The sequence below is a fragment of the Betta splendens genome, chromosome 12 (genome assembly GCF_900634795.4).
Source record: "Betta splendens chromosome 12, fBetSpl5.4, whole genome shotgun sequence".
In the NCBI taxonomy this organism is placed as follows: domain Eukaryota; kingdom Metazoa; phylum Chordata; class Actinopteri; order Anabantiformes; family Osphronemidae; genus Betta; species Betta splendens.
In genome coordinates, this window is record NC_040892.2 from 7,397,501 (window position 1) to 7,416,263 (window position 18,763).

The 18,763-nt window shown below is 50.4% G+C and overlaps 2 protein-coding genes across 8 annotated transcripts in view; one reads left to right on the forward strand and one right to left on the reverse strand.

Moving 5' to 3' along the window:
- Window positions 1-3,837, forward strand: part of kcnt1a (potassium sodium-activated channel subfamily T member 1a) — a 20,126-nt gene extending 16,289 nt beyond the window's left edge. For 2 of the 4 annotated variants that reach the window (XM_029168420.3, XM_055513177.1), the window contains 10 exons: window positions 509-580; window positions 854-988; window positions 1,087-1,198; window positions 1,354-1,455; window positions 1,629-1,712; window positions 1,809-1,937; window positions 2,016-2,304; window positions 2,374-2,436; window positions 2,517-2,601; window positions 2,808-3,837. In XM_029168420.3, the coding sequence (XP_029024253.1) occupies window positions 509-580; window positions 854-988; window positions 1,087-1,198; window positions 1,354-1,455; window positions 1,629-1,712; window positions 1,809-1,937; window positions 2,016-2,304; window positions 2,374-2,436; window positions 2,517-2,601; window positions 2,808-2,925 (1,189 nt within the window). In that variant the 3' untranslated portion in view covers window positions 2,926-3,837. Of the gene's footprint in view, window positions 1-508; window positions 581-853; window positions 989-1,086; window positions 1,199-1,327; window positions 1,456-1,628; window positions 1,713-1,808; window positions 1,938-2,015; window positions 2,305-2,373; window positions 2,437-2,516; window positions 2,602-2,807 lie in introns of those variants that run through there. The other 2 variants (XM_055513175.1, XM_055513176.1) reach the window with 2 other exon arrangements.
- Window positions 3,838-4,020: 183 nt separating this feature from the next.
- LOC114866545 (calmodulin-regulated spectrin-associated protein 1-B-like) lies at window positions 4,021-18,641 on the reverse strand. 4 transcript variants are annotated; one of them, XM_029168416.2, is made up of 20 exons: window positions 18,282-18,641; window positions 17,653-17,837; window positions 14,720-14,982; window positions 13,851-14,012; window positions 13,693-13,773; window positions 13,258-13,290; window positions 12,445-12,586; window positions 12,211-12,350; window positions 12,044-12,140; window positions 11,818-11,944; window positions 11,648-11,724; window positions 11,403-11,487; window positions 9,073-11,284; window positions 8,862-8,998; window positions 6,508-6,716; window positions 6,313-6,372; window positions 5,986-6,073; window positions 5,784-5,902; window positions 5,576-5,694; window positions 4,021-5,472 (listed from the first exon to the last, which is right to left on the reverse strand). In XM_029168416.2, the coding sequence occupies exons 2-20, from the start codon at window positions 17,834-17,836 to the stop codon at window positions 5,182-5,184; spliced, it is 4,626 nt and encodes a 1,541-aa protein (XP_029024249.1). In that variant the 5' UTR covers window position 17,837; window positions 18,282-18,641; the 3' UTR covers window positions 4,021-5,181. The 4 variants fall into 4 exon arrangements, with proteins under 4 accessions (XP_029024249.1, XP_029024250.1, XP_040928980.1 ...); XM_029168417.2 differs by lacking the exon at window positions 13,258-13,290; XM_041073046.1 differs by lacking the exon at window positions 6,313-6,372.
- Between the last annotated feature and the right edge of the window lie 122 nt (window positions 18,642-18,763).

Sequence of the window (18,763 nt, forward strand, 5' to 3'; positions counted from 1 at the left end):
CAAGTAAGATTTAAGTTACGGAAACATCCTCCATGTTTAAATAATCTATCACTGTATTTGAACTCCACCAAAAATGTACTGTCGAGTGAAGCTGATGTCTGTCTGTTCACCACCACACTGAATATCAAACACTCCCCATGTCAAGTGAAGCCCTCAGGAAACACTCGATCGATAAAAGATAAAGGGATTTACTATTTGACAAGACTGAAGGCAAGAAAAACACAAACTGGTATCTTGAGCATTTTGATCATGCTAATGGGTTTTATTAAAGGGAATTATTCGGTCCTGAATGCGCAATGACACATATTTGTCCGACTCCTTGAATTTAAGCCAAATGTCTTTATTTCTCACACCTTGAGAAAGTCAACGTGATGCAGTACAAAAAAAACAAGAAAAATACACGTCCCTTCTAATGCCTCTGAACCTGGTAGTCCACATTATGTGTTTGTGTAAAGAGGACAATGGAGACAGGAATGGAACTCATTTTCAGCGCTTGTGTTTCCCGCAGGCCCGATAATCACTTCCTGGAGGCCATTTGCTGCTTCCCTATGGTCTACTACATGGCCGGGACCATAGACAAGTAAGAGTCTCCCTCATCCTTGCTGCATTTCACCAGAGTTTTACTATGTGTCACATGAACTCTCTCCCTGAAATACAGTGTTTAATAACGCATTTTTAGCTGTGCCTGAGTTGCATGGGTGAATTTCTTGGTTTCAGGCAGATTGATTGACGGTTGTTAAGCTGTTGGCTGTGTGTGTGTGTGTGTGTGTGTGTGTGTGTGTGTGTGTGTGTGTGTGTGTGTGTGTGTGTGTGTGTGTGTGTGTGTGTGTGTGTGTGTGTGTGTGTGTTTCAGCCTGGACAACCTGCTGCAGTGCGGCATCATCTACGCTGATAATTTGGTTGTGGTGGATAAAGAGAGCACCATGAGCGCCGAGGAGGACTACATGGCTGACGCCAAAACCATCGTCAATGTACAAACTATGTTCAGGTGATTCATGGCATTCATCCATTCATTCGATGTTACGAATGTGCGCTGAGATTGGTTTGAATATCATGAAGTAATGATCAACCACCTAAATGTTTCAGGTTGTTTCCCAGTCTCAGCATCATCACAGAGCTTACTCATCCGTCCAACATGAGATTCATGCAGTTCAGGGCAAAGGACTGCTATTCCCTGGCTCTCTCCAAGCTGGAGAAGGTAAGACATGACAGGAGGGCTTCTGCTAAGAGCAGATATGATGTGAAACACATGTTGAATATTTCCATCTGACTTTCTAGACTGTGGCAGACCTTTTATTTTAATGTTGCTAATCATCACTGTACTCAGTGTGTGTCCTGCCTCCCCACCGACAGAAAGAACGTGACAAAGGCTCCAACTTGGCTTTCATGTTTCGCCTGCCCTTCGCTGCAGGCAGAGTGTTCAGTATCAGCATGCTGGACACCCTGCTCTATCAGGTTGGTGCGCACCCACAGCTTAGCACTTAGCCCTCGGTGAGGTGAGAAGGAATGAATGCGTCTCAGAGTCACCTGAAGGAGCTGCCGTGCAGCAAGGGCGCCCCCTAGTGTCCACTCACTGATAGGAACCTCGCTTTGATCTGTAAATGTAACGTGTTCTGTGGTTGTGTCAGTCTTTTGTGAAGGATTACATGATCCTGATTGCGAGGCTGCTCCTGGGACTGGACACCACGCCCGGGTCAGGATACCTCTGTGCCGTGAGTTGAATGCATCCTAATAGAAGGAAGGCTCTCACACAGTGGAGTGGTGCCATTTAACAAGCTAACAGCAGACCTGTTGATCTCTTGTTCCAGATGAAAGTGACTGAGGAGGACCTGTGGATTGGCACTTATGGCAGACTCTTCCAGAAGCTCTGCTCCTCCAGCGCTGAAATCCCCATTGGGATTTATCGGACCGAGTCGCACATTTTCACGACGTCTGAGGTGACTGATAATTAATTTTGTGTCTTATTATAGCAATCTTCTTCATTGTAAAGCCCATTTCCCGTCTCGCTGCGTCAGTCGCAGGTGTCTATGAGCGTCGACGACTGCGAGGACACCAAGGAGAGGGGGGGCGAGTCTCGCAGCGTGGACCAACCGGAGCACCCCCTGCTGAGGAAGAAGAGCATGCAGTGGGCGCGGCGCCTGAGCAAGAAGAGCGTCCGGTGGCAGGGCGTGAGCTCCAGCAAGGAGCACGCCCAGCGCATCGCCCAGCAGCGCCTCAACCTCTACCGCCGCTCCGAGAGGGAGGAGCTGTCCGAGCTGGTCCGCAACCGCATGAGGCACCTGGGCCTCCCCACGTCAGGATATGGTGAGGGTGGATGGGGGGGGGGTTGGTGTGAGCGTGGCGGCTCGTCTAATGTCCCTCTGCTGTTTGTAGAAGACCTAACAAATCTGACGGCCAGTGACGTCATGAACAGAGTGAACCTGGGCTACCTGCAAGGTGAGCAGAAGCCCTTCAAAATAAGACCCTACACATGTGATTGGTCCAATTGGCTGATGGCTGTGATGGTTGCATTGCAGATGAACAGAATGATCAACAAAACACACTGTCGTACGTCCTGATTAACCCTTCGCCCGACACCAGGCTGGAGCTCAATGACATCGTGTAAGCCTTACTTTTTTCTATTTAGTGGGTATAAAATAAACAGATGATGACGATGAATAAAGTGCTACAGGAGCGGATGCATGAGCAGGGGACCTGCTGGTGTCACTGGTGACAGCTGTTCTAACAAATGCATCCCTCCGTCAGCTGCTGTAATGCTCAGTGACCTTTAGGAGCGTAGGCCTTCATCTGTCCCCCGCCTCTCGCAGGTACCTGATTCGCTCCGACCCTCTGGCTCACGTCCCCGACGAGCCTCCCGTCCACAGCAGCAGCCTGAAGGAAAGACACGAGTCCAGCATAGACACCAGAGAGGACACGCAGCTCTGAGGCCGTGCTGACCTGCACCGCTTCCCGCGGTGTCACACGCTTGATCATGGCGTCTGGTCGCGTCCACACAGGGCACCTTGTGCTCCAGTGCCCCAGCACTACAGTCTACCACTGTATTATATGAGTGCCTACTGATCGGCAGATGACGCTTGACGTCATCTGTGACATTTTCATTCCCTCGCTACTGTATGTAAGAATAGCAACCTCATCTCTGCGAAGCCTCTCCAGGTAAACGCTCATGGAGCAGCCTGTTTACAGGTGAATCCATCTAACTGAAGGTCCGTCACACATACAGCGTTGGGTCTGTGTTTCAGAGTTTATGTTTGAGTTTGAATTACAGAATTACCCTTTAAATTTAGGCAAAAGTTTGATATCATGTCATAGATTTTGGGGGCTACAGAGACTTGAGACCCGTCATTTATTAACCTCACCCACACATATCGTTCACACTTGCCTTTTTCCATAAATTCCTTTTCTTTTGAAAACTAACAGCCATCAACACTATAACCTAAATGAAATACTTTTATTCAAAGCTTTTGGAGCTAATTTTTGATGCTGAATCATATCCGTGGTTATTTAGTGGCGTAGAGGTCCTAATTAGTAGGTTATGTACAAACAATGGTGATTACTTTCTTTATATGTTTGCTGCAGTATTTCTTGGGTTGGATGAAGTTTTTGCACTACAACAGCGTAGTTCGGCCGTTTAAACTGGCCCCGTCTTATAGTAAGTATTGTGCCATTAAAATTGGACCTATATTAGTAAGAAAACCCGATTTTCCTTGAAGCACTGCTCAGTGACTGAACTTATTATTCAGATTTGTGGCTGACGAGGGTATGTACTTGTAAAATTCTATATCCTGTAAACAACCATTTTTGACTGTGACTCTTTGACTTCATAAATATTTAAGTGGTCATTTTTTACTTCATTTTCTATCTAATTGGCAATTATAAAAATACATATTGTAAATATATTTAGCTTAGAAAGCTGTATGTTCATTATGAAGTGATTTGTCATACATGCAGTGTCAGGATATGATAGTGGTTAAAAACGCATTAATGATGTAGACAAAGAAAAAAAGGCCCACACTAAACAAATTTAGCAAGAAAATGAACCTTTATTATATCTTTTAAATAAATAAACACACAATATAGCACAGTGGAATAAAACTGGTAACATCTCTGGACATCCTGCAACAGAATAAACATTAAAATAGTGCCTGTTTTTAGTAAACATAACTTGTACATAATGTACAAAAAATACTACTCAAAAATGTACAAAATGCAGCAAACAAAATGTATCAAGTATTGTGCAGCCCCCCCCTAATGTCATAAGAGCCGCTGACAGTCCATCGTTACATGAAAATTACTAGTGTCGAGCGTCAGAAGCTACATGAAAGTCTTGCGCTCACTCGAACGCGTTGAGCAGCTGAGCAGCAAACGGCTCAGTGGCGAAGCTCACGTTTTGGTTCAGACGAGCCAGCGATGGATCTCAGCTGGTTCACTCAAACAGAAGTAGGAGGGCAATGCCATATAACCACTGATAAGGTACGATACACCGAGTCTCCGAAGCGCGTCACATTTGGAATAAATACTGGAACGATTCCCCCTTCTGTAAAAACAATCTCCGACAGCTGCTCCCAAAACAAACCAATAAACTGCAGTGTGGCTTCGTTTCGCTGTTCGATTTAAAGCATATTGAAAAGAGTAAACACATTCAGAGCGGGATGCAGCCGTCTGTCCATCACCCCAGCACCAATATGCACACCCCAAACACACTAAACAGAAAAGGGGCCTGACAGCACCACTCACTGCTAATGCCCTCATAGGAAACCACTAACCTGTAGCAGGTACTGGGGGATAAAACGTGTGGATCCTGGTTCATCACAGCAGCGGGGTGTTTTGTTTTTGACGAGCTGTTATAACTAAGTGACAGCATGTAGCTGCACTGTGAATACCTGTACTGTCCGACTTCCTCGTTTCATCAGACACCACAATTAATCATCAGCGTCCAATCAATAGGATGTGCCCACAAATTATTAAAGCATAAAATGTGACATGCAGAAATGAAAAATAGCCCCAAAAGGAAAATCAGAGTACATTCACTCAGCAGCTGCTTCATATTCCTACCTCCCTTTACTGATGTATCAGTCACATGATCACACCACTCATCCGCAGCCTTATTATTGGGTCCAGCCCAACAGTAATAGAACAAAAAGAGCGTCCAATGCTCCTCCCTCTTCCTCCTCCTCCTCCTCCTCACTTCCTCCGGGCGCTCCCCGGCCTCTTGACCTGCCACAGGTGATTGTGGATGGTGAGGGCGTCCACGCTGACCGACACCGACTTGGCGGGGATGACGGTGAACTGCTTGCGGTCCGAGCTGTATTTGTACAGCTTGTCGATCATCTTGCGGCCGATGGCGCGCGGCCCCGTTCCCGTGAACTTGACGATCTCCTCGGTGTCCGGCGAGTACGAGTAAATGGCTCGGAACTGGCACCCGCCGTCGCGGAAGAGGATGATCAGGTGGTTGGACTCGCACTTTTCCAGCTCCTGTGAACCCGGACGCGACAAATTATTCATGCGCGCGGCAAAAGACAAGCTCACGCCTCAATAATGCCTCGACGTGGACGTATTCATAAGGAATCACACCGACCTCAATAACGGCGTTCTTCTGGGCCTCGTTAACCTTTCCAGCCAGGCAGCAATGAGCAATGGCGTTGATGATGATTGGCTTGTTGGACTTGGAGCTCGGCTCCTTGAACAATTTAGGACCTTTCACAAACAAAACGTCACAAGAAATATTTAATAAAAGAAAACATCTGTACTGTAAGTAAAAAGGTGAGGGCGTTGTTACTACTCACCGTTGTACTCTGCTGAAGTTACTGAGGAGGCTATGGAGCCGTTCTCCCAGTCTCTCTCCATGTTCCTGCTGGACGCCCTGCTCAGCACAGGGAACTCCATAGAGCACACTGATCCGGCCCTGAACACACACACACACACACACACACGCACGTCAGACAAAGGCCTGCTCAACCGTCCTGGAAGCAACGTGGGCATCCTCACCTCTGAGACTCCGCCCCTCCAGAGATGACGCTGTCTGCCTCCGTCGCCAGGGACAGCGTGGACCCTCGGTGACTGCAGCTCAGGTCCGCTGTGGGTTTCAAAACCAGCGGTTACGCTACCAAACATTACAGCCTCTTTCCCCTAGCAAGCGTGATACTACATTTATGTATTTAAGTACTTTATTTAGAGCAAGCAGTAATTAGCACAAGGGACGATAAACAGCTGCTGTAAAGTATAATTAAGCATCCTCTGTGAACCACTGATTGACAGCTCCATAGAGTAGCTTTGTAATGATATCCCATCATGCAGAGCAGGTTAAAGCTTCACCTTCCCTGCAGACTGCTGAGCCCTGGGCTTTGATCAACATGGACACCTTTAGAGAATTACCTGCACAACACACACGTACACACTCAGACCATGACACACACATAACTCAACTAAACCGACAAACAATGATGCAACTATTCTAAACACACAAGACTACAATTGTATCTGCTGCGTGACCACCGGAGGGGTTCTTACGTGTCATGGAGCCTTTGGGGAAGCTGCTGGACTCTTCTCGATGCACAGACTTGGGTCTGTTCCTGCGGGACCTGTTTCGTGGGCGAGGTTTGACCAGACCCTGCTCCTCCATCAGCGCCTGTTGCTTCCTCCGCAGGTATTCCTGCTTAATCAGCTCCCTCCGCGCCTTCTCCTCCTCCTTGCGAACGCGCTCCTCCTCAGCTTTACGCCTGGAACGGCCGGGGCGCAGGGTGAGGACAGGCATCAGGGTGAGGATGAGGACAGACAGTGGGGTGAGGACAGGCAGCAGGGTGAGGACAGACAGCAGGATGAGGACAAGCAGCGGGGTGAGGACAGGCATCAGGGTGAGGATGAGGACAGACAGTGGGGTGAGGACAGACAGCGGGTTGAGGACAGACAGCAGGATGAGGACATGCAGCGGGGTGAGGACAGGCATCAGGGTGAGGATGAGGACAGACAGTGGGGTGAGGACAGACAGCGGGTTGAGGACAGGCAGCAGGATGAGGACAAGCAACGGGGTGAGGACAGACAGTTTGGTGAGGAAAAACAACAGTGTAAGGATGAGGACAGACAGAAGGGTGAGGACAGAGAGTGGGGTGAGGAAAAGCAGAAGGGTGAGGATGAGGACAGACAGCAGGGTGAGGATGAGGACAGACAGAAGGGTGAGGACAGACAGTGGGGTGAGGAAAAGCAGAAGGGTGAGGATGAGGACAGACAGCAGGGTGAGGATGAGGACAGACAGAAGGGTGAGGACAGACAGTGGGGTGAGGAAAAGCAGAAGGGTGAGGATGAGGACAGACAGCAGGGTGAGGACAGACAGTGGGGTGAGGACAGACAGCAGGACGAGGACAGGCAGCAGGGTGAGGACAGACAGTGGGGTGAGGACAGACAGTGGGGTGAGGAAAAGCAGCAGGGTGAGGATGAGGACAGACAGCGGGGTGAGGACAGACAGTGGGGTGAGAAAAAGCAGCAGGGTGAGGATGAGGACAGGCAGCAGGGTGAGGAAAAGCAGCAGTGTAAGGACAGGCAGCAGGGTGAGGACAGACAGTGGGGTGAGGACAGACAGTGGGGTGAGGAAAAGCAGCAGGGTGAGGATGAGGACAGACAGCGGGGTGAGGACAGACAGTGGGGTGAGAAAAAGCAGCAGGGTGAGGATGAGGACAGGCAGCAGGGTGAGGAAAAGCAGCAGTGTAAGGACAGGCAGCAGGGTGAGGACAGACAGTGGGGTGAGGACAGACAGTGGGGTGAGGAAAAGCAGCAGGGTGAGGATGAGGACAGACAGCGGGGTGAGGACAGACAGTGGGGTGAGAAAAAGCAGCAGGGTGAGGATGAGGACAGGCAGCAGGGTGAGGAAAAGCAGCAGTGTAAGGACAGGCAGCAGGGTGAGGACAGACAGTGGGGTGAGGACAGACAGTGGGGTGAGGAAAAGCAGCAGGGTGAGGATGAGGACAGACAGCGGGGTGAGGACAGACAGTGGGGTGAGAAAAAGCAGCAGGGTGAGGATGAGGACAGGCAGCAGGGTGAGGAAAAGCAGCAGTGTAAGGACAGGCAGCAGGGTGAGGACAGACAGTGGGGTGAGGACAGACAGTGGGGTGAGGAAAAGCAGCAGGGTGAGGATGAGGACAGACAGCGGGGTGAGGACAGACAGTGGGGTGAGAAAAAGCAGCAGGGTGAGGATGAGGACAGGCAGCAGGGTGAGGATGAGGACAGGCAGCAGGGTGAGGAAAAGCAGCAGTGTAAGGACAGGCAGCAGGGTGAGGACAGACAGTGGGGTGAGGACAGACAGTGGGGTGAGGAAAAGCAGCAGGGTGAGGATGAGGACAGACAGCGGGGTGAGGACAGACAGTGGGGTGAGAAAAAGCAGCAGGGTGAGGATGAGGACAGGCAGCAGGGTGAGGAAAAGCAGCAGTGTAAGGACAGGCAGCAGGGTGAGGACAGACAGTGGGGTGAGGACAGACAGTGGGGTGAGGAAAAGCAGCAGGGTGAGGATGAGGACAGACAGCGGGGTGAGGACAGACAGTGGGGTGAGAAAAAGCAGCAGGGTGAGGATGAGGACAGGCAGCAGGGTGAGGATGAGGACAGGCAGCAGGGTGAGGAAAAGCAGCAGTGTAAGGACAGGCAGCAGGGTGAGGACAGACAGTGGGGTGAGGACAGACAGTGGGGTGAGGAAAAGCAGCAGGGTGAGGATGAGGACAGACAGCGGGGTGAGGACAGACAGTGGGGTGAGAAAAAGCAGCAGGGTGAGGATGAGGACAGGCAGCAGGGTGAGGATGAGGACAGGCAGCAGGGTGAGGACAGACAGTGGGGTGAGGACAGACAGTGGGGTGAGGACTGGGACCGCATTGGACACGTACCTGGCCTCGTCCCGTTTCAGCTCGCTCTCCACCTCCTGCTGCTGCTTGCGCAGTCTCGCCTCCTCGGCCTTGCGCTGCTGTTTGAGGAGGAAGGCGGCGCGACGCTTCGCCATTTCATCCTCCGCCTTCTCATCATCCTGACAAAAAAGAAGATCCTCGCTCACTTGCGTCTGATGCATCAAACTGCAGTCATTAATGTGAAGGGTTGTACCTTGAAGAAGAAGCCTAGCACGTTCTTCTGCTCAGCCTCTGCCGCGCAGACGGAAGCGTCTGCACTGCCGTCCTCCACCGAATCTTTGAGTTCTGACAGATCCACCTCAATAAGTTGACCTTTGACCTTTGTAGCCTCCTCTCCGTCTGTCGCTTCGTGTCCTGGGCTGTCCGTGGTGCTCTCCTGCACTGGGATCACGGGTGGCTCCTGTGCTTGCAGCTTCTCTGACAGACGCCCCGCTCCTTCACCCGCGCTCTCACGGACTCTGAAGGTGGTGCTTCTCTGAACGCTTCTTTCGAACCTGCTCTCGAACGCGGCCCCAGCGGCCTGATCATCGGACTTGAGAGCGGCCGTCTCCCCGCTCTGTTTCCTCTCGGGGGCTCTGCTGCGCTGGCTGGAGCTGAGCTTGGGGGGGCGGCGAGCGGGAGCGCGGCTGCTGCCGCCGATGTCCACGAAGTGAACCGCGAAGGCTTTGGAGTCGGAGGTGGTGGACGCCGGCGGCGTCGCGCCGGCGGCTGCGTCGGGGGCCGGGGGCGCGGCCTCTGGAGGTGAGACCGCGCTCTGCTTCATCAGCAGGCCTTGCTGTAGGGACAGCTGCATCATCTGCTGCTGAATGGAAGTGATGGCTTCGTTGAGTAGATCTATGGAGCGGGAACACTCGTTCAAGTCGGGCTCAGATGCGTTCTCCTGGACTGGGATGCTCAGTCTGTTGTCCTTCACCCGTTCGCCCTCTCGTTGGCCTGCCCTCGCCTGCACCTTCAGAGCATCGAGAAACGAGTCATCTCTGGATGACTGGGCCTTCGCTCTGCTCCTGTCTGCAGCTGTTACTTCTATGGATGAGGAGTGTTTCAGGGGTAAAGGGAGCGTGTCGCTCCTTCCTCCTCCTTTCTTGACTATGTTTAGGAATGCGGCTTTACCTAGTTTCAGCCGTTGCCTCGCCGACAGCGCCTCCATCTTCTTCTTCTGATACTCAATCGCGCGCCTTTGCTCCTCCAGCTGCATGTGAAGCTGCAGCAGCTCTGAAGGCACTACCGAGGGATTCGCCGTCACATTCTTCGCCAACGCAGGGCCGGGCTCCTTCCCGGGCCACCCGGGGCCGCGATCCCGTCCCAGCTGCCAGGGCGGGCAGGGGGCGCCGTCCGAGCCGTCGGGTGTGGTCTTCTGGGAGCTACTGGTGCTGGAGAATCCGTCCCGGAGTCCGAGTTTGAGGAGCTTCCTCTCCGCGAAGCTGGTCATCCTCACGCTAGCGCTGCCTGAGGCGCTGCAGCTGCTCGCCCACGACGCCGTGCTGTGGCAGGGGCTCGAGCACCCGCTGTAATCTTCCTTATCGTCTCTCTCGCTCAACTTCAAGTCTTCTCTCAGCTTGGCCGACTCGCCGTCCCCGCATTCGTACGCCAGGCCCTCCTCGGGGCATTTCCCCTTTCCGCTCCTCGCCGCTTCCCTGAGCAGCTCCAGCTGATCGTCCTCTTCGTCGTCCTCCTCCAGGTCGGCGATGTCCGAGTCGGAGTTGTGGCCGGCCTCGCCCGCAGTGGCGAAGGGGCTGTCGCGCTCTCCTGTCAAATGAAGGTAAAAGCCCTGGGAAGTTTGATTCCCAGAAGGAGACGTGCTCACGGACCCCTCCACGGGGGGCCTGAGCGAGCCGGGCCGTGATTCTGCAGGTGAAGGTGTAAAGGTGCTTCGCTCTGACTCGGTGACGGGGGCTCTCCTCTCTTTCCTGGCTGCTCCTGCTGCTCTACGGCTGCCCTCACCACTCTCCTCCTCCTTGTTCACACTGATGGTCTTCTCTTTGGCTATTTTAGGAACAGCAGGCATCAAAGGCTCCAAATAGTAGCCGTCTGCCTGATGCTCAGGAGCAATAGGACCCGCATCAAGGCGGGGAGATTGACGAATATGAGCGCTCTGGATTTCCAGCTCATCCTGCTCCATGTCACTCCCGAGTCGATGTCTGGAAACTGCAGGAGGATGGATGATAGACACGAGTTCCTCCTCTTCTATTTCCTCCTCTTCATCCTCTATGCGCATGTGACTGAGCAGGCTTTGGCCGCTAAGTCTGTGCTGCGGCTTGTGGGGGCCGGACCTCATGTGCTTTGGAGTACTGCTCATGATGCTGGAGGCCAAGCTGTCTTTGCTGATGGAGCGAGCAAGACTGATACTGTCTGCGTCGTCCTCGAGGGCATAGTGCAGGGCGTAGGGGACCGGCTGGGATAGAGGCCTGGACGAAACAGACGAGACAGACCAAGATATTGCTTAGACCTGCTTATACACAACTGACAAATTGAATGAAATAAATAGATCTGAGTCCATTTAGAAAGTGTAGCCATGCTGCTCACCTCTGCCTCCTCTCTGGCCAGGCCAGTGCTGAACCCTTGTGCTGATCATCCGCACGCATCACAGTGTTTGACCTTTTTCTTATTACTGCATGGAGAAATCATGTTATAGACAATGACAAACACACACACAGATTTTAATGAATAGTTTTAATAAAATAGTGTAATCAACTTTATCTTAAACTTAACCTTTATCGCTTCCTGAATAACTGTGTGAACTTTATACCAGAGTAAATGCATTCTAGTACCTGAAGCACTGTCCTCATGTTGTTTCTGCCTCAGGGGCAGGATGGAGTGAGATGGACTTGATGATCTTGGCTTGGTGCTGAAAGGAAAAGACAAGTTTTGTGACAGTCAAGGGCAGTTTTGTATTTTTCCTCTGTGGCATCTCTGGGATCGTGCCTGTTACTTTATATACCTGAGGTCAGGGTTGGGGGGTGCACTCAGGGCGTCGGCAGAGTTTGATGATGTCATGAAACTACGTTTGGTAGCGCTGGAGACGGATACGTGGGTTCGTGAACTCTTCGGCTGCAGCAGTAATCTCACTAATAAAGTAACAGCGGATGTTAGAATTAATCCTTCCCCCCACAGCACTGTTTTAAAAGCCACTAGCGAGTACGTGAAGGACAAAATGTGTGTGGTACCATCTCTGATCTCCTGAAGGTCTCTGGGCTGTACAAAGTCTGGCTTCACGCTCTCAAACCACCAGAAAAGCTCAGCAATGAACGCCATCACGTTATTCTGCGAAGCACAGAGGTCAAGGTCAACAGGAAGACATGGCAGCGGCTGTTTTTAGAGTTACACACCTCACCTTTAATACTGGCGGTGAATACAACAGGTCCTCCGGCTTCAGGTAGAAGCACTTGTTCAGGTACTCGGTGGAAAATTCCTTCAGCAACTGGATATTGTAAACGCTGTCTGCTACGGAGGGAAACTCTTTCAGACAAATATCTGCAAAGAGCAAAACAACCGCGCTCAGAAACGTCTAAATGTCGGTGGTCAAACAGCTGGTGTCCTTCTCAACTGGATGCTGCAGGCCCTGTACCTTCCAGTTTAATGAGCTCGGGACAGTAGAAGTGCACAACAGCGAGCAGAGCGACGCCATCGGAGACATCTTTCACCAGGTCGTCCAACGGGGGGAAGCACTGCAGCGTCCGACCAGCCAGGTGATCTCTGCGATAGCGCACCTTCAGGCAACGAGAGGACAGACGCCCACGTCCAGTCACCTGCTCACGTCCGTTTCATGCATAATCTACCATTCACACATTAGCAGCTATCGCTTGAGGTGTAGTAAATACTGATGGTGATTATTCACCTGACACCACACACAGCTTTACAGTTTTGTGTAAATCGTGAAGATGAAAATGAAAAATGAGAAAAGGTCAGATGAAATAAAGAAAAGGGTGAAAGATGTGTACGTTAGCACGCGAGAGAACTCCACCGGCTCCAGTAAGCGGTGTGCCAGAGCATGCAATATATCAGGCTGGCGAGGCAAGAAAGAAACGAATGGAGGGAGGTAAATGAATGAGGCCAGTCATGACTGGGTGAGCGAAGCAACGGGAGGAACAGGTGACAACAAGGCAACAAAAGGAAGTAAATGTTAAAGGGTTATGTGTGGTTCCCAAGAGCAGGAGGGTGTTATGAGAAGAGGTGACACCAAGGTGCTGGGAGTCAAACATCACGTCATTCATACGTCTGGATTCTTTGCAAAATCTGTTTAAAGTCCTTTTTTGGATTATTGGAGCCTTAGTTGCTATTTTTAGTTTAGTTCCCACTTTGTGTTTTATCTGATCTGACACGCTCACACCTCAAACACATTTACCGCTCACACACACACACACGGGAGGCTAGCACTTACAGGTACAAGCTTCCAGTACCATTTGGAGGGAGACTAGTGTCCAAGAGGCAGAAGAGGGGGGGGGGGGGGGGGGGTTGGAGGCACCACGGACAGAAAGAGTCAAGGATCAGACACAGTGACAATGAGTCGGATCATCCATCATTATCATGAACTGATGTTAAAGACAACTGGAAAGGGTTAGGAGGAGTCCAGGTACAGTACTAGCTTTAGCAAACAATTCAGGGTAAACACACACAGACTGCAAACACTTCTAAGGCTTCTACGACTATTTCAAAAGACTATGGACATTTTAAATTAAAATAAATCATAAAAGGTGCATGAATCTGAAATCAGATCTCAATGCAGGCAAGATCTGCCGACAACATCCAACCACAAGTGGACGGATGCGTGTCAAATCACTGACTCAGGCAACAACATGACTAACAGAACATTTACCTTCTGGTGACTGGGTGATTCCAGCAGCTGGTGGTTCATCTTCAGCTCTTTCTCCGTGATCTCTCTCATCTTCGCATTCACCTGGCGTGAACGAGGGAAAGCCGGTCAGCGGAGAAGAAGGAGCGGACGGACCCAAGCTTTAATGCCTGCCTTCTAACCTTGTTAATCCAAAAGACCATGGCGTCCTCCAGATCGAAAGGCAGCTCCTTGGAGGCACTGAAGGTTGAGAAGCGCTTGACGCTGGCGACGACCTTGTCTGTGCTGATCATTTCTGCTGTATAGGCCATCATCAGCGCATCGATGAGGTGGATGTGGGAGCTCTGGGGGAACACAGGTTGTAGGAACAGGCGGATTTTCCATTGTAATGATGCTTATTGCTCCTTTATTCTGCATATTATTGTCATGCGTGGTACATTTTTCAAGTCATTTCATCTCAGTACCGATTACAAACTATTTTTTTAAGTCCCAATATCGGGGAAGCTCTATCGCCGAGTTGCCATGGAAACAAGTGGGACCTTTTCTGACTGAGACATGCAGAGGTATAAAGGCAGAATCCTACAAAAGGGCCAGCGGTGAGTTAAAGCTGTGCAAAATGAAAGTGCGTGTTTGTTGCTGGAAGCCGGGCGCATGGGTTTATTTTCACTTCAAAGAAATGTTCTGCTTTTATAAAGTGTCTGAGAAAAACTCGTGAACAACGCTTGAATCTCAAACGCTTCTCAGGATGGAACGAGGTGCGTGTTGTGTAATGAATGAAACCTCAACATAAGTATTTCTTCTACCTGTGGGACGTGACTAATAGCTGCTGAGTCTTTGCTTCATGAATATTTTAGCTACACAAATCTGCACAATACCTTTTGTATCACATTTGTTTCTGGAACGTAAAGCCACATTAGCTTGTAACCAGATGGTAAGTGTGGGCTGGCAGTGCACCAGGTTATACTACTGCACAGAACCTACTCCAATTCACATAAAAGACATTCTCACAAGCAGTATCTTTCTATGCATGGGCTTCTGCTTAGCTACCCACCATCTTTATGGGAGCTGAGCTGAGATCCAGCTCGGTGACATGCGTGTTGTCGCTCTCCAGGACGTGGACGCCCTTCCTGGACAGGGCCTGGATCACGGACTGGTGACTCTGCAGTGAGGCAGCCTGCTCGGTGTGCAGGATGAGCCCGCACACCCGGGAGTAGAGCTCCCCTGAGAGCAGCAGGCGGATGATGGGGGGCTTGATGTGCTCCTGCTCATACTGGTCGGTGTAGAAGGGGTCTCGCAGGTCCGCAGGGATGTGATCTAAAAGGGAGAAGGAGGGTCCCACAATCAGCTGATTGGGCCCAAATGACACCAAACGCTTGACACCCCCATTCACGTGTCCACTACTGCCTCACCATGTTACGTAACACAGAAGATCCCAGGACTCAGAGTTTAAAGGTATTAGACTGTCTAAGAAGACATCGGCGCAGTAAGGACACGCTGGGACAAAGTCAGTGGTTAAACAGCGAGCCAGCAGCAACGCTGAAGCTGATAGGGTGAGCGGAGGCTTTAAGCCAATGAGCTAACAGGACTTAGCCGTGACACTTAAGCTGGTGTTGTTGAAGTCAGCCTAGTGTGTTTTCTCACTCGTGGACACAAACATAGGGCAGCTATTTATATGACTTGGACATGTTAATCCACAGTTGACTCCTGCAGTGCTCATAAACTTAATTTCCAGGGCTTTTTGCAGGTGGTACAGTGTAATGAACCTATGTGCAAGGTAGATTGTATTTATTAGACAGACTAAATATGAGCAGTGCAACATTTTGGGGAATATGCTAAATCTCTTTGCTGCTGTTGTTAATATTATTGGCTGAATTAGGAGGAAGCCTAAATCACTATGGAGCCATGATGACATTCACTGTCGGCCTTATTCTGTCTCACGCGTGCTAAACCCCCACCGCCCGCTTGATTCTCAACGCAACTCCCTTTACCCTGTCGTCTCCTCTGCCTCGCCTGTCCCAGAATGGCCCCTCATCCCCCCCGGTTGCCATGGAGATGATGGAAGATGCCAGCATGGCTGAAGGTGGGGGGTGGGCTGCTGCCCCATCACCTCAGCAAGGCCTGCTCATTGGATCGTTTAATGGTCCCTGATCATTGTGGGGAGGAGAGGTGGATGGTGGATGGTGGGGGCAGGAGCTTCTCTTTAATCCTAGTTGCTAATATGCTTCATGTATTTAGCTTTCACCTGATCGAACGGTTAAAGCCCACCTCAATGTGCATGTGGAAAATAGAAACGACGGAGTGCAGGGAAAGCATATTGTTTCCAGGAAATAATGTGTTGGGAAACTAAGCCAGTAATATGATAGTAGCAAGGCAGCATTAAAAAAAGCATTACAATCTCTAAAGGGCGTTAGCAAAACTGCCATGAGTCTAAACAAAGAGGCTGTGTTGAGCAAAGACACAAGCCTTCGGGTCCAATCCCATTAAACACTTAAACATGTGACTGGCTGAGCAGGACACCGACTCTGTGCTGCTGGGCTTGTTCTCTGCTTTAACAGCAGCGTTTTGGTTTTTCTGACCTCCACAAGCTATCTGCGGCTTCAAAACGGGAACAGTATAAAATGTTTGGAGTCTCTAGGAATAAATGATAAATGATTAACTAGCTCCTTCAATAATGAAGAACTAGTGAAGATTATCATTAATTGCGGCCTAGGTTGCATCTGTAATGATTATGTGACCTGCAGATCAGCTCAGACAACTGATTGACTAGTTGTACTGTTTTCAAAATCAATTCATTGGCTTTTTGTTTCAATTGTTTCTTCTTGTTTCAGCTTTTAAATTCTGAGGATTTTCTACTTTTCTTGACCTTATGTGACTGCAAACCAAACCCAAGGGTTCCACTTTAAAGATGTCGTGGTGGACGGTTTTCTTTATTTTCCAGCGCTTTGTAGACTAATCGAAAGCTAATTGCTCAGGTAATCGATGGCGAACCTGCTACTGGCAGCTCTTCACATCATCAAGTCCAGCAGTCAAACAGTCGGACTCTCATCAGCGGCACCAGCAAAATGCTGAATGCAGGACTGTGAATAGGTGGATGTATGACACGGTAAAGGGATGTGCAAGGCCCTGCTCTAACATCACTGCTCTGGAGGAAAAGGAACGTAAGGAAAGTTAGTGCTAGAAATCAATCTCTCCTTGGCATCCCAGTACCACTGACGTCAGGAGGAGCCAATCAGATTAGGAGTCGGTTTGCTGTTTATAAAGGGCTCGTGATCTTTGCCCTGGAACAACACAGTGTGGAGTAACAGAGGAGTAAAGCTGGAACCAACTAAACACAACATATATCCAGCACCGGCGCTGAAAATAAAACGTTCCAGCTGTTGGGAGAACAGTGACGTTTAGCACGTTTAGCATCCTCACGTTGGTCATGGCCCCGGATCAGCGGTGCAGGAGGGAAATACTTAGTGTGAACGGCCTCACTGTACGTCTGGCGCATAGCGCGGATATGATGACAAAGGCTTTTCCACTGAATGTCGGCCTGTGGGTCTCCTTCCAAGCGTCTCCCTGTCATACTGATGATGAAGCGAGTGAGACTGTGTGAACGGTGCAGCCGACCTCCTGCTCACGCTCCCCAGTGTGTGACACACATTCAAGGAGTAATTCGCAGACACTTACTTACTTACAGGGGGGGGGGGGGGGGTAGTCATTTTTAATGCTTTAGTAGAACTCATCATAGCTGACAAGGCAAGTGACCTGAGTTTAAAAGACTGTCGGGTCGTCCACCAGCCAGCTCTAACCAGGCTACTGCCTATTCTCTCATATCCTTTCTCCTGTTATATAAGTGAGTGCACTATCAATTACTTTGAGCTGTCTTGAGTTTTGTTGCTCATGTAGAAACAATTCTTGGACTCTGCACTATATTTCATACGCACTGGAATAAGTGCAGTGCTCGTCTGATGCACTAAACACACAGCGCTACGGTCTTACCTGTACCATAGGCTTTGGCGAACAACCAGCGCAGGTTTGCGTCTATTTTGGCTCTCGCCGAGTCGTAGAGCTCCAGCGGAACCACCGGAGCGTCCGTGCCTCCTCCTCCTCCTCCTCCTCCGCCTGCATCGTTCACGGCTCTCCTCCAGGTGCTGCTCCTGCCAGCACTCACCTCCACATCCATCCTGCATCGAGACGCACAATACCGAGCTATTAGCGCTCCATCCGGGCCCAGTGCATGACATCATTGACGTGAAGAACAACAACCAGGGCCTGCTTCACTGACAGCACCTGCTCTGGTATTGTGTAAAGCACAACTATACGCGTCTCATTCACCACATGAATGCACTCCGCTGAAGCCAAACGCCAATTATTATCGGTGCATTGTTCCAGCTGATGATCAGCTGATGGTGTGTTCGGTTGGGGTGAAAATACGCTGCATTTTACGCATTAAACCTAATGTCCTGGGTTTATTCGCGTGCATAAATGTTGAACACATATTTTTCAGCAGGTGGTATTTTCTGGCTGTGGCCACTGAATGACCCGGCATTAACGCCAACCTACAGCGCCGATAAGTTCACACATAGCTAAGCTACGGACACGCACCTCGACATAAAGGGAAGCCTCACCTCTAAGAGCGCATCGGGTCCGCTCCACAGCTTCTACGGCAGAGATGGGCGCTGCTATAACGTCGACATGCTGCTCTGGCTTCAGCCGACGGTGGAATAACAGAGGACTCCTCCCTGCCCAGCGACACAAATCTCCGGCCTCTCAGAATAAAGCTGCGCCCGGCGGCTGATGGACGTTAATCCAATAATAATAAATCGCACTGGCGGGCATCCGAATGTCTGAAATCGAGGAATTTAGTGGGTGGTTCGTTCATATTAGTGCTGTCATCGTATTTGAGGGAGGATTAGCGGGTCCGACGGTGTCCGGGGAGTCCTGTTGTAGGAGCCTGTCTCTATGGGGACGAGTGTTCGCCTCATCAACGGCAGTACGCACGTCCACCGCATGGGGGCGCTGTAGGTTTATCATTCGCGCATGAAAGGATCTAAAACTGGATTTAATACTGTAGTTATCGGCAAATCAAAAACTACAAATACCCAGGAGC

Excerpts from the sequence above, each read along its gene's own strand:
- LOC114866545 (XM_029168416.2), bottom strand. The coding sequence starts at position 17,836 with ATGGATGTGGAGGTGAGTGCTGGCAGGAGCAGCACCTGGAGGAGAGCC. Across the intron at positions 6,373-6,507 it reads CCCCAAAGGCTCCATGACAC|GTAATTCTCTAAAGGTGTCC; the intron begins GTAAGAACCCCT and ends TGTGTTGTGCAG. Across the intron at positions 5,903-5,985 it reads GGAGGGGCGGAGTCTCAGAG|GGCCGGATCAGTGTGCTCTA; the intron begins GTGAGGATGCCC and ends GTGTGTGTTCAG.